The sequence below is a fragment of the Falco punctatus genome (genome assembly GCF_963210335.1).
Source record: "Falco punctatus genome assembly, chromosome: 2".
Classification (NCBI taxonomy): domain Eukaryota; kingdom Metazoa; phylum Chordata; class Aves; order Falconiformes; family Falconidae; genus Falco; species Falco punctatus.
The window spans coordinates 20,286,216-20,300,734 of NC_137581.1; the positions used below are offsets into that span (position 1 = coordinate 20,286,216).

The window sequence follows — 14,519 nt, forward strand, 5'->3', positions numbered from 1 at the left end:
GTGGGGATCCCAGGACCAAGACCAGGAAATGAGGCATGCCTTACACCCTGCTATTTTTTGAGCCCTACTGAAGTTTAATAGATACTTAAGATCACACAAAGCCTGCTTCAAGCAGCCCCATTTTCTTCACAGATCTAAAAATTAACAGACGCTGACATAGCTATTTTTCATCTCTCAGAACCGCAGTAAAGGCATCTTCCAAGCCATGAGAGCTAAGTCAGTACCCCCCTCAGTCCATTTAAATTTCAATTGTTCATGTCACAAGCTCCAGCTTCTTCTGCAGGGCTTGGAGCTGCTGTGGCATTTGCAGAAGGTGACCACAGCTTTATGGATCAGATCCTGGTTATTTTGATAAGAATGAGCCCAGGACTCCATTTTTACTAAATGTTACTCACTCCTCATTCACTGTTCAGAACAGAAACCAGAGGAAAGCACAACTTCCATGTTCTTGCTGCAGCAGATTTCTCTGCCAGGAAAAACATTTTTACACTTTTTTTGGTGTGTTTTAACAGTTGCTATTTCTACATTATCTATTTCTGAGATTATTTCCTGTGGGAAAGATTTAATATTTTTAATTTCAATAATAATTTTAGTAACAGTTGCCATTTTCTGCCTATGTTTCTACATTTTGGGATAGAAACAAATTATATGTTCTAAATTCCTCTTCTCATTACAGTTTCTCTAGGACAGCTTTTAGGGCAGTTATTTCATACCTTAAAAATTACAGGGGAAGGAACAGAATTTTCTTGTGTTTATGAGACTGATTTTCCATCAACTTACAGGCTATCGCCTGCCTCCTGCATAGTTCACCTCATTCTTCCATTTCCATTTAAAAGTCAAATGCTTCTCTCCCTCATTTAGCTTTCATGTTATTCAGGCTAGATACCTGGTTATAACTCCTGCTGCTAGCTCTTTTGCATCCAACTAGGCATCATTTCTTATCAAGAATTGTTGCTGCTTCTTGGCAAATCTGGCCAGACTGAAGAGTACAGGTATGAAAGGCTGCGGAGGCCTTTTCTACTCCTGTGCCACCGGCACCCTTGCATTTCAAAGTTCCCATTCTGGAAACAGCAATTACTTACATTTTTTGAGGCAATTATTTACACTTTTGTACACAGTGCAGGTGGTGTTAACTGCGCGTACGTGTCTGTGCTGAAACCCGGGAATGAAATTCCTGTCTTGCTGAGATCAGCAGCAGGTTCAACCTTCCTTGACTTGGTAAAGTTAGGATGGCATCTCAAATGTCACCTGTGGCCTTAATCAAGAACACTAATTCAGAATTAGCAAACTCTTTACTTTCAGTCAGGAATAAATACATTTGAGGGATTTCTTTGTGTTGTTTTTTTTTAAAGAAAGAGGTGGGGTTTTTTAATATATAAACACTGAATTTAAGTAGCTTCTTCAAAGAAGATATTAGATGCTTTTTGCAAGAAGTTTAGCAGAACTGAGAATGGTTTGAGCCAATCCCAATATATGGCATGCTGTTTACTTGTTCAAATTTCATAAAATTCACTCCAAGTTTCTGTTTACCCCTGAAGTGTCTGCAAAGGATGTGAGCCTTATAGAGACAGCGCTGGATAAACTCGAAAGATTTGTTTTTCGTAACAGTCCTTCCTTAGGTGAAATGTGAGTTGGCTTCTGTTCCCTGCAGCATAGATGTTACATGAGTAATGTATTCACTGTGGAAGCACCTGTTTCCTTCTGGGCTAGTTTCTCTTGTTTTTGCTTAGTTGCAAAGATTCTGTATTTGCAGGTGAGTTATTTACATTTTAGAAATACAACAGAGGCAACAGCCAGAGGGGGCAAGCACACTGGTTGTGGCTGCCCAGGCAGAGCCACTGCTGCAGAGAAAAGGACTGTTTTATAAAATTTTATGCTGCCTACTGACCTGGTCACACCAAAGCAAATTTTACCTTGGAACCCTGCCCCTTATTGCCAAGGGCCATGACGACAGAAGAAATGGTCTTAAGGTACCCAGAGATCCTACGTCAAACGCTGCCGGAGAGGTGAGATTTGAAGTTCATGTTTGTAGCTCAAACCCATCGCTAATGTTACAAAACCAAACCCATTAAAAGTTCTGCCTTAGAATAGGCAGAAATTATCCTTTTCAAGAACACATAATGCATTTTAGATTTTCATTCAGATTTTTAATAAATTGTGCCAGTAGAAGCTTTCAAAGGCAATGATATATCAATAAATAACAGTTAAATTGAGTTCCTGAGAAAGAACCTACCACATGAAAGAATGTCAGATAGATGTAAATAACAAAAAATGGCATTACTATATAAAAAAAGCAGTAATACTGAATCTTACATGAACTGTCACAACACAAGCACTGCATACCTCAGAACACTCCTTTCATACAAATGTAAACAAATACACAATCATTTTTGTTTAGTTTAGGCTGATGAATTTATATGTTGTTGCTTAGATATCTAAACAATGGATAGGATAGGATATGCTAAAACATTAAGGAATAATATGTGGAATAATATACGGAAAAAATAATGAAGCTCCAGATTTAAAAATAAAATAAAGCAAAAACACATTAAAGGAGTGTTTTCCTCAAATGTTATTACATCAATCACTTTAAACAGGACTGTTACACTAATCTGAATTAAGGATTTTTGTGTGTGTTTACTTATTTAGTTATATATAATATATATGCAAATATGTATGGCTTAATTACCTTTAGTATTCTGATATCACCTTGAATAATTCTCACTTATACATATAAGAAAAATGTGTATTTTAACATAGTTAAGAATTGATATTTCAAAGTATGCCTATAATTTGACAGAAATGAAGGACTATTGTGCTCCATCACAGCAACATTTTTACCTATAGACAACAGGACAGAATGACCTATGCACAATGCCAACATTTTCAGATGTCAGTGCCTGAAACATTAGGAACCTAAACAGATATACAGCCATGTGTAGGGATCTGACGTCTGGAAAAGCCACGTACCTCCAGGTTCCATAGACATCTGTGGAGAATGCACGCCCTCAACATCAGCCTCATCGCACTTGGGATCTCGATGTGTTACAGGAGAACAGCATTCGACATTCTCTTTTGAAGACGTTGAGCTACATCTGTTAGTACTGGTGCTCTGCATTACTGCTAGTATTAAACCACGAACACCGTGCTGCACACTATGTGAATCAGCCCAATCTAGGCTGTTGCCACAACTCAGCTTTGTAATATTGGTCTTGCTAGTGATCCTTTGTGGGGAAACGTGTGTGCTGATGATATGTGTTTACTAAAATGATCTATTACATCAGACCACAAAATCACTATTCACTTATAACCTTTGCAATCTGTTTTACAAAATTAATATTGGATACAATCATAAGAGGAAACCATCCACACAATACATTATCAACACACGGTTTAAAACGGTCTAATTTTAGACCTTCAGTAAAAACGGATCCACAGGACCTGCCTGTGAATGGCAAGAAAAGGCCATTTCAAATAGAAAAACACTGCTCATGCAACATTCTTCACACACTAGACAATGAAATCACACCCAAATTGTCACTTGCTCACACTTTCTATTATACTCCAATAAGCAGAAGGAAATAAAGCAGCTTTATGTCACAATTTTGAAATGTGGAAAATACATATAATAAACAAAAATCATGGTGCGAATACAATGGCATCAGTAAATTTAGAAAATTAGAGAGCAGTTTTCTTTTTTTCATTTTTCTTTTTTCTTTCTTACATTATTGCACTGAGACCTTTCATCACATGTTCTTCAGCTTTACGCATCTTCCTAAATGTGAAATAAGTGCTATGGATAAAATAAAAATGTAGAAAAGAAGAACAGCAGCACGATTTGTCAAAGTTAATCCCTATAATTTAGTAGGACACCCCCCCCCCGCTATAAACAAAATATAAGTGCTCTTTATTCATTTAAAAAATAATGCTGACAGTTGCAGAAGAGTGTAAATGTTAATCTGAGTAGGGGGATGCTGACCTCAAATAAAAATAGGCCTAGAAATGACAGACTTCTGGCCTTGCAGATTTTGGTGAAGACCAGGATTTCAAGTGTAATTATCAACAAAGTTATTTACAGTAAAACTGACCTGAACTTTCAAGAGTGCCATTTTTAGGACCTGATCCTCCAAGCTTCTGACTCCCCAGGATGCCTCCAACCTCAGCTGAAGTTACACCTTAACAAGCACTGCAGGATCAGCTCCTAAAGGATCAGTTAAAGGCCCTACTGGATTTAGATTAGTCTTACCTGGAGTACTCTGTACAATAATTTACACATATACAGGCTGACAAGCTCCAGTCTGATCCACCACACCTTTGTCTTCTACATCAGATTTCTCAGACTGGCCAACTTCCATGCCAGAAGGTTTGGGATACCTGAACGGATACCCATTGTCATCAAAGAACCTTCGGAAAGTAAACTCGTAAAAAGCATGTTCTGTGTGTTTGCTATTGGAAGAGGCTAGTGGATCCCACGTCCTGGTACTGTCACCGCTAGCATCGTTCCAAGGACTTTCTTCTTCAACTGGATCAAAATTTGAAGTGTCCATGGGATGGCTGATCTTTGGAACATAGGGAGCTGGCTGCCTACGGATATCAGTAGAGAAATCCATAGAGTGAAAGAAAGAATGGGCCTTAATATCATCTGCTCCATTTCTTCCGAGCCTGTCCTCAGCAGCACAGCAGAGCTTTGTGATGAGATCACTTGCCTCAGGGCTTAGCTTGATCTGTGAGGGAATGTGCAGTGTGCTTTCCCAATTTATCACCTGGAGGCAAGAAAGGTATTAAATCCTGGAAACAGAATACTTCTGATTGTCAACATTAACTGTACAGAAATATACACATAACTAGTCAACTCACAAACTGCATATTTACTTTAGAGGTTCAAGAACCCAATGATCAGATTGCATCAGCTATTAATAATAACTTTAATGAATCAAGAAACATTCTCGGAGAGCAGATAAAAGGCGCAATTCTGGTTTTTGAAAAAAGAAAATTCCTTCCTGAATGGTCCCATAGTCAGATTTGAGAACACAATCAGTTTACACATGACTTCATGGAATGACTTCAAGGAATTGTTTCATTTTGGCTCCAAAATGTAAACGAGGAAAAGTGGTCATGAGATACATCCTTTCTAATAAAAAAACCACTCACTGCTTGACTTTGAAACACATTGCCAACTGTAATTATCGCTGGCATATCAGCTTACTCAAATCTGATAGGTACTCTAAGGAATTTAGATGGATGAACTCATGCTTAAGAAATCAGAATGGTGCTGAGAAGACTTATAAAACTATGCAGTTGGACAAGTCAGTCCTGGTCTGATACTCAGTATCTTCTTCACTGACTGGCAAAGGATTTACCAAAGGGGATAGGACTGTGCATGGAGAAGGGAAAAGGTTAAAATTTTGCTACCACAGATTGGAATTCTGCTTCAACTTACCTTCAGTTGGGTTTCTGTGGGTGTAGGAGCCAGAAAAGGAGGCTGTCCCACTAACATCTCAAAAAGGATTACACCAACACTCCACCAGTCACAAAGCTGAGTGTATCCTGAAAGGCAAGTGAAAAGGTTGTCCTCCACCAGCCAAGGAGAATGTGTATAGAGATACTTGCAATTAAGTATCAAAACATACAGCACAGATTTCTGCCTGTTCTAGACAAACAATTTGTAACCTAAAAATAAAGGACTCCCAATCTAGCTTCATCATAAAGTCACTTCTGCTTGCTGACCTAAATTCTATTTTAGTAGAATCTAGTAAAGATGTAATCCTCTTGTCTGGGAATCTTTCTGAAGAAATTTAATTCTCAACAAAAGTAAGTGGTGAAGTCATACGATTAGGAGTTACAGGTTTTTTTGTGCCCTGTTCCACAACTACATCACTACACAGCACAAATTTGACCTCAAACAGTAACAAAAAGGTTTGGCAACTGATGTCCCCCCCAGGTTCAGTGGGGTTTGAAAGTTGCTGAAAGTTTGTAAAGCTGCTGAAAGACACAGCCTGGCTCTAGAAACAGAAGCAAGCCACACATCACTTTCTGAGGAAGTTCCAAGCAGAGGAACAGTTTCAATCACTTAATTGCTGTGACAAGACAAATAAGGTGTATGTTTGAGATCTCCGAAAAGGAATGGAGGATTTAAACACTGAATTCAAAGCAATAGAGATTTGTGTCATTGGAAGATGTAGGGTTCAATGGGAAATCTCTCAGCTTGAGAAAGATCAGGCTTAGGATCTGGCTTGCAAGACAACTTTGAACATCTAATCTCCTTACTACAGTGACCATGTCTGTTCTGCATGGATAGCCACTGAGCACTGTCAAAATACCTCAAGACGAGCTTTTGAATGCCGGGTGTCCAGCATAAATTGTGGAAGACTTTTTGTTGGGTTTCCCCAAGATTCTGGCTGGAACTCTGGAGGACCTGTTTCCACAAGTTTACATCATTCATATTTAAGAGGCCTGCCTGAATCAGTGATTCAGAACCATCAGCTGGCTACTCACTGGTCTATGTAAACTTGCTAGTGGTCATAGCTGTACTCCATGAGTACAGATAACCTACTTTATACTTGACCACTGCCAACATCACCTGACACATTTATTAGCAGTCACATTCAAAGGCCTCAGAGTGTAGATATAAACAGATACACAAAGTATGACCACCATCAATGACAGCAATGTGATGCTAAAGGGTGGAGTATGTAGAGAAATTCATTCTCCTTAATCTGAGCTAAGTGCCTGTGGCCTTCAGAATGACAATCTTCGAAAGCAGCAAGCGTATTTAAGGAAAAAAAGGAAAAAAGAAGTTTTTCAAAGCATCAATGTTCACTTAAACAGGAAAAACATACAGGTTATCTACCTTTACGAAGTAGGACTTCAGGAGCAATATAATTTGGGGTTCCAACTAAGGAGTGGGCTAGACATCTCTGATGCTGCTTCTTAGCTCTTTGTTCCAATGTCTTCAGCCTATCTCCACATCTACAATTGGACACATCATCCCAAAGATCACTGGGCTCCATGCTGTCCTGTCTGATATGGCTCCCTTTCAAATGGGAGAGAAAGTTTACATTCATGGTCATAAAACAGCACACAAAGAGAAAAGCATTTATCTAGCTCTAGTTGTGCCATCTTCTACTCTCACTGAAGAACAGCATTTGAACTTTAAACCCAAGGCATTTCCTTCTGCCCTCCCCTTCACAACTGGTTTTCCAAAGCAAGCAAAATATCTCTGTCTCAGCACAAGGAAGCATGCTCCCATACGGGAGATACAGAACAATGGAGTATATTTAGGTTAAGTATATCAATTGCTTATGACCTTTTTGCCAATAGATGCCAATACTCCTCAACGGCACAAACAGAAGAAAGCGTGTGGACTACTTCAAATCTGCAATTAAATTATTTCACCATCAAAATAAACCTTCCAAACAAGTACAAACTGAAAAATTGCTGCTACTGCAGTGGTTAGCCACATTACTGATCAGGAATCGAACAGTATTGGAAACAAAGGACTGGAAACAAACTAAGTGAATGAGTCTGAGAGACGCACACACATTGTATAGTCTTTGTTTGTCAGTGTACACACCACCTCTGTCTTCTGAAGCGGCATTTCTGCCAAGAGGTACGTGTTTGTTTCAAAGTAAGAAATGCAATACCATCACAAATAAAGTCTAAGAACACTACCTTTCTGATAGTATTTTGAATTGTGAGTCCATCTGAATCCAGTGCACAGTCCAAAGTCAGTCAGTTTGATATGCCCATCGAGGTCTATCAGAATATTGTCAGGCTTGATGTCTCGATGAATAAATCCCATTTTGTGCACACTCTCTATAGCCAAAGTGAGCTCTGCAATATAAAATCTAGCCAGACGCTCCGGGAAGACCTCCATCCGAATCAGTAGACTCATCATATCCCCACCAGGGATGTAGTCCATCACAAAGTACAAGTTCTCTTTATCTTGGAAGGAATAATATAGTTTAACCACCCATTCATTGTCTGCCTCAGCAAGTATGTCCCTCTCCGCTTTGACATGAGCCACCTGGTTCCGGTTTAGCACATCTTTCTTTCGCAGAGTCTTCATGGCATACAGGGCATGGGTATCTACTTTGCAGGCCAGGCATACTTCTCCAAATGCACCAATACCCAGAGTCTTGATTTTCACAAACATAGATTTGTCCATTTTGGCTCTTTTAAGTCTGTTATAGTTGGATTCCTTCTGGTAGAGAATCTTTCTCATTTGTTCCTGTTCTGCTTCACAAAGGCCAGCCTTTACAAAGGAAAGCAAACCACAAGAGCTAGTACTGTTACATTCATAGCAAGAGAACAATAAATGAGCATTCCCAAAATGCATTTCTGAGAAAAATTAACCAAGAATCAGAAAACACGTATTCGTGAGAGCTATCTCGTCTGTCTGTTGAGGTATTTCTGAAATACTGGCAAATTCACTGTGCCCAAACCTGTTACCTGAATTTGCCATATATGAGATTGGTCTGCCTTTCTCATTTGACTGAATGAACAGACATGGGGCAATACTGTCAAAGAGGAGAATACAATATCACAAACCTGATCATGGGATTTGGCTTACACCTTTCAAATATCCCTTTTGCCACTGCACTCCACTATATGTATGCGTACTGCAGTACAGCTTAACTTAAACTGAAACATAAACCTAGATGCAGCAGTCCATTTGTTCATGAACGGTTTTCCAGGGGAACTCACGTTAACAGCTCCTACCCCGAGTGCTGTTTGACTGTTTGACTCTTGGTCTGTTGGTTTTTGTGTTGTAATTAAGAAGCTTGTTTTGACCTACATATTCTCAAGTACCTTGGGAACCATCTTCTTTTGAAACTGTTTTTCTTCCTCTGCTATATACAGCCTCTACTCTTGAGGTCTGCAGATCTCCTGACCACCTGCTCTATAAACTTCTCCCTTTTCACTCCCCAAATATATGCATATAACCCTCAGGTCTGGCCTCTCCTCAGCCCCTGCAGCCCAGACCCTGGTGCTACTTCCCCTCTAAATGTATTATTTTCCCTGCGTGCCTAAGCTGTAAAAAAGTTGGCTTGTCTACCTCCCATCCCCAGAGAGCTGCCAAGTAACTGTAAGCAACATTTCATATGGCTGTGGGGAGAGACCTCCTGAAAAAGAGAGAAGCAGCAGTATTGAACCAGACTTTCCCCACCTTTCAAGACAGAGCCCACATGCTGCTAACTCTGCCATCTTCAGTGCCTGTCCCTCTCCTGACGGCCTCTGGTGGCCTCTGCCAGCAGAAACCCCTGGGCTGATCCCCAGGATACACAGACAACGCATCCTCTGCAGCATGCCCCTTTCTTTCTGCATATCCCATTTCCAAAATCCTGAATTAACTGGCATCAACTGAAGCACCCTGAGAGGAAGATTATTTCCTGGTGAGAAGCGGCAATGGGGAGCAGGGTGGAGGGAGCTGAAGTTGACTGATTAGCAGCCTAGAGACCCAAGCATATGCCCACAGGGCTGCTTCTTAGATGGATTTAATTTCATGTCTGTAGTCTAGGTCTTTAAAGATGAATGTGGGCAGCCAGACTATGCAGTGAGATCCCTGCAGTATAAAAATGAAATCTGTATGAATAAAGGATGGAAGAGGTCTGCAGAAACTTGCAAAACAGGTAGGATGAATTTTCAGACTGAACGTAACAGCCAAATCGAAACAAGTAACACTGTTTTTAAAATGTAAGGCAAGTACATCAACCCATAATAAAGGAAGTGTTTATTGTTTTAAGGTAAAATAATTAGTGTGCTGTGTTCTTGGTTAATTCTAGAATAATGTGATGTTCAGCTAGCCAAAATCTCCTGTGTTATTCCAGCCAGTGATGAGGTTGCTAGGGGAAGGAGTTGTTTTTGTTTATAGCTGAATTATCTCTGAGTTATGAAGTGAGGGAAAGCTGAAGAGTCAGAACAGAACTAATGCAATTAGCTGCTTTTTGACTTCTCCAGAGATCACTCCCTATCTCAATCTCGGGAAAATATTCACAAAATTCAACCAATGCAACACAATCTGTATTTGCAGTGAGGAGAAACTATTAACTGCCACTAAAATGGCAACCTTTCAAGAGATTTTAGAAGCATATTGGTTTAATTTTAATCTCAACAAACAAACTGCTGAGTTTTCTGGAGCAACATGAACATCAAATTAATTAACTCTGGAAATTGACTGTGCTTGGGAAGATCGGGTAGTTAATTATTATCCAATATGAGTTAATAATAGCTTTCCTTAGAGTTTATCCTTAAATACAAAAGTAGACTAGTCATATTCTAGTCACGCCTGGGAAAAAAACCCGTCTTCTACGTTTAAAAATTAAAACCAAAACTGCCACAGCAACCACCAGAACTTGGCAGCTTTGTTTTAAGCAGCCGCATCAGTGAATCAGCTTAGGTTTGAGAGCTACAGTTAGGCATGAAAAAAGCTTGCTCACTCAAAGTGCACCTCCCTGAGACCTGCTTCTAGAACAAGTTCCAGCAAGGGTCCCAAGATCAGCTCAAGCTGGTCAAGACATGATTACTTGCATGATATTATTACTTACATGTGGGCAACAAACAACTTCTAGTTAAGTATTCCATACTTATCTGAAAATATGGCACAGTGAATATACTGCCAAGTTGAACCATGGCTTTGGTGAATGCGGGGCTATCATGGAACAGGAAGGAAAAACTGGAGCAACAGGAAAACATTTCTCAGAGTTTTGCAAGACCTGCCAAAGTATTGTCAGAGGTGTCTCAGCCTCAAAATTGACTTCTAAGTTCCTGCCTAAGCAAACCTAATACTTTCCTGCTTTTCTGGTACGAAGATATGTTATTTCACATCTCAGGTTTTTCAAACAGCCTCCCAGACCTGCATCCACGCTTCTAAGCAAAAATAGGGGTGTTGGATACCTACTACTTCCAGTGGAGTCTGCCTTTATAAATTTTTAGACTGATTAAAACCAGTAATAATCAATTAAACCCCCATTAGCTTTTATTATGACAAAATAAAGGTAATTACTTTAGCCATTTCTTGCTCCAATTGTAGTCTTCTGTTAATTTTCTGCTGATAGGTCTTTATGACATTTTCTACATGTTGCTCCATGTAGAACTTGAAGGCAAAAGGTGAGTAGCTCTTTATTCGGGATTCTCGCTTTTCCTCATCTTTGCCATTCTTTCGCACTGGCACCGGAGATGTCTGAATCTGCTTTTTATCCTTGCTTGGTTTTTCAGCTTTAGTGTTCTTGCTGCTTTTATCATTTCGCTCACTGTTCTCCTCAGCCTTATTGCACGTTGAATTGGGGACTACACGGAGGGTCTGCTCTACACCCATGCATAAGCAGTTGACATCAAACTGCTCAGAGTTACCGGGAAGTAACAAATGCTTGGGATACGGTGGTGGTGGACACCGAAGTTCCTGGTTACTGTAATCCACATCTAGTTGATAGGCATTAGCTGCTCCAACAGGTGGCACATGCTGCTCAATTATCTCCAAGCCATCCACAGCCGGTGTCTGTGCAGGTAACCAACCAGGATGGGAAGGTCCCACCGCAGTCTGAGGCTCAGGTCTCATCACTCGCATGCTCTTCACTGGCTGGAGAATATGAGCAGACGTGACTGCTGTTATTGTATTTGGAGAAGTAATTGAAGGATCAGGTTTTCCTGGAGGAACCTGTCTTATAGACACTGTCACTTGTGGCTGTTGCTGGTGGCTGTTGAAGGAGTTTGTTCGGCTTGGCACTGTGGCATCGGGTCTGAAGGATACATGTTGCCGTGGAGATGTCTCTATTCCTGGATTTTGTAAGGAATCTCGGCGTGATGGCGTTGCTGCCTGCCACTGCTGAACTTGAGGATTATTCATGTCATAGAGGTCCATGTTTAGGCTATTTCTAGATGGCGTTAATAGATTTTGTGGTGGACTGTCTGAAAAGTCATTAGCAAAGGCTGGACCTCTGGATATCACATGCATTTGATGAGAGGAAGGACTTGTCTGTTTATGATGAGAATGTGACATATACAGGCTTGCCGGTGCCTGCTGAAATGCATGACCTGAATTATTCTGGACAACTGCCCCTTTATTTGGGAGATTGTTGTATCCTCCTTCCTGCTGCATCTTGTTCTGGAAAGATGGACTACGCTGAACACCATACCCCATAGGTTCTCCCTGCACCATCATGTGCTGCCTACTGTAATGTTGGCTGTTGGAGCCATGGGACACCTGCAGCTGCAAGGCTTGACTACTGTGATTAGCCACTGGATAATTAATCACAGAAGTCTCAATATTTGCAGGGTATGTTTTCTGCTGATGGCTTGTTGGTGTGCTGTGAGTGCCTACTCCAGAAGGTCGCTGTACAGGAGCATTCATAGCTGTAGACTGTGAAGTAGAGATTAAATAGTCCATGTATGGCCTTGGAACTTCAGTTAGCATATTTGCACCTTCTGCTCCAAAGCCTGTCCCTTCATAGGCTGCATTACTGATCTGATGGTAGGATGGAAAAGATTCATTTGATCCTTCAAAGCTCGGCCTGCGGGTTACATTATTGGGCACAATACCCTTCCCTTTATAAAAGAACACAGAAGAATGTTAGGAAACAATTCAGGTGAACCCATTACTTTGCATTACTCATCCATCTATACATACATACATACATACACACATGCACACTGTGTAGGGAGTATGTATTACAAAAATACCTTCCAAAACCTAAATTAAGCACTCTGAACATTTAAAGTTATAGGTGCCAAGTATTACTACTGATAACGAGCTACAGGCCACAACACTGCTCATGCCAGGAATCATCTGAGAGTCCTATCAAATTATGAAAATAGAAGCACAAATTCCTCAACTATGAAATCATCAGATTACACTATAGCCTGGTTTTTAAAGCTGGACCAGTATTACCAGTCATTACTCGCAGACAGAAGGAAGCTACAGAACAGAGGGTTAAGTACAGCACCAACAGAAGAAAAATAGCTCCCAGAAGGACTGTCAGTACTACTTGAAGTCAACATTATTATAAGCTACTAGGTCACCACATTGTCCACATCTGTACAGTGCGCTCACTGCTCATGTTGGGGATCTGCTTACATTTCTCAATTCCATCTTTCTCCTCAAAAATCCTTGTTTCCCCTTCCTTCACTTGCAACAAAACCATCATACAGTTGTCCTGTGTTCTTTCCAATGTGTTGGACATAGAGCATCCCCTCATATTACTCATCTTCCATCTGTTTGGAAGGCAAACTTTTCAGAGTGTCAACATGTTAACCTTAGTTTGAAGAATGTGCAGAGACAAGATACCAGCATTCCTGTATTGGAAGTGTTAATGTCACTTTTCATCAGTTTTTTGATCTGAGGACAAACTGCAGGTGTATAAAGCACTGGCTGTGCTAAAGACAAGGGGATACTCAGTGCCGTCGTTATTTTGTTTCCCTTCTGGTTCTTCAGCTTTCACAAATGACAGGACTTGGCCCATTTATGCCTAAACAATTTCATTGTAAAATCTTGATTTCACAAGGTCTACAATAATAGTCATATTGAGCTAACAGGATTGAACACTGGCTTGCAAGCTTTTTGGATTATTTGCATTACAGCATGTCCCAGCTGGGCCAGATGCAGTGCACTTGAGCAGAGCTGTGCCTCCTTGCCTTGACACGCAAGCCCTGCTACATACAGACACACATGGACAGGCACGTTATTAAGACAGGTCTATGCACCATCTCTGCACATTGAAAAGGCTGCCCCACACCGACAGTTTCATAAACAATGCGATGTTTTGAAACGGAATCAAGTTGGACAAATAATCAGTGTTCTTCACAGTGAAATCTATACTCAGCTGCTCTTATTTCTATGATAACACAAGGGCATGCTTACTGAGGTTATACTTATTACAGCACTTATGATAGCTCACCCGCTGCGACACAGTGAGATGCACCGATGAGGCTGAGGCAACCCAAGGCATCCTAAGAAGTGGCTACTCTGGCCAGCAGGTGGGAGGCAGCCATAAGACCCATTTGTCACCTCTATCAGTAGGATTCATGCTGAGCCTCAGGGGCAAGCTGACTTTGCTTTTCCCTATCTGAGGCCATGAAGGAAAGCAGCAGCAGCAGTAGTTGTCCTCATTTGGGACACTTACTTCAGCTGTGCAAGGAATCTTGCTGATGTCAAGAGAAGCATAATGTCCACCTCCTAGATTTGTATACCAGTAAGTCTGTTCTGGTGTGATGGAGAAATACTTGGATTTGTAAAGATACCAAATGTGGTAGTTGTAGACGATTTTTTTTCCCTACACATTCGCACCCAACACAGTAACTGTTATGACTGTCTCTTGCCTCTGAAGGTTTTAGATCAGAGTGTATTCTTAAGATTAATCAACAATACTCATGGAATCATCTGTTTTTATACATAACTCTCTGTCACACAGTAGTATCTGATAAGTTTTGAGTCTTGCCAGTATGCTGAAACTCTTGTTAGTTTTACTACTGAAGTTAAAGCAGGACAAAAATGAGTAATTTGAAAATCTATTTCTATACACCAA

General features: G+C 40.5%; 1 protein-coding gene across 4 annotated transcripts in view; it reads right to left on the reverse strand.

The window, feature by feature from the left end:
* Positions 1 to 2,121: 2,121 nt before the first annotated feature.
* The window catches only part of LATS2 (large tumor suppressor kinase 2), a 49,321-nt gene continuing 36,923 nt past the window's right edge, over positions 2,122 to 14,519 (reverse strand). For all 4 annotated transcript variants that reach the window (XM_080374608.1, XM_080374605.1, XM_080374606.1 and 1 more), the window contains 5 exons: positions 11,006 to 12,543; positions 7,672 to 8,254; positions 6,851 to 7,033; positions 5,441 to 5,547; positions 2,122 to 4,763 (listed from right to left, as the gene is read on the reverse strand). In XM_080374608.1, the coding sequence (XP_080230734.1) occupies positions 4,269 to 4,763; positions 5,441 to 5,547; positions 6,851 to 7,033; positions 7,672 to 8,254; positions 11,006 to 12,543 (2,906 nt within the window). In that variant the 3' untranslated portion in view covers positions 2,122 to 4,268. The remainder of the gene's footprint in view (positions 4,764 to 5,440; positions 5,548 to 6,850; positions 7,034 to 7,671; positions 8,255 to 11,005; positions 12,544 to 14,519) is intronic.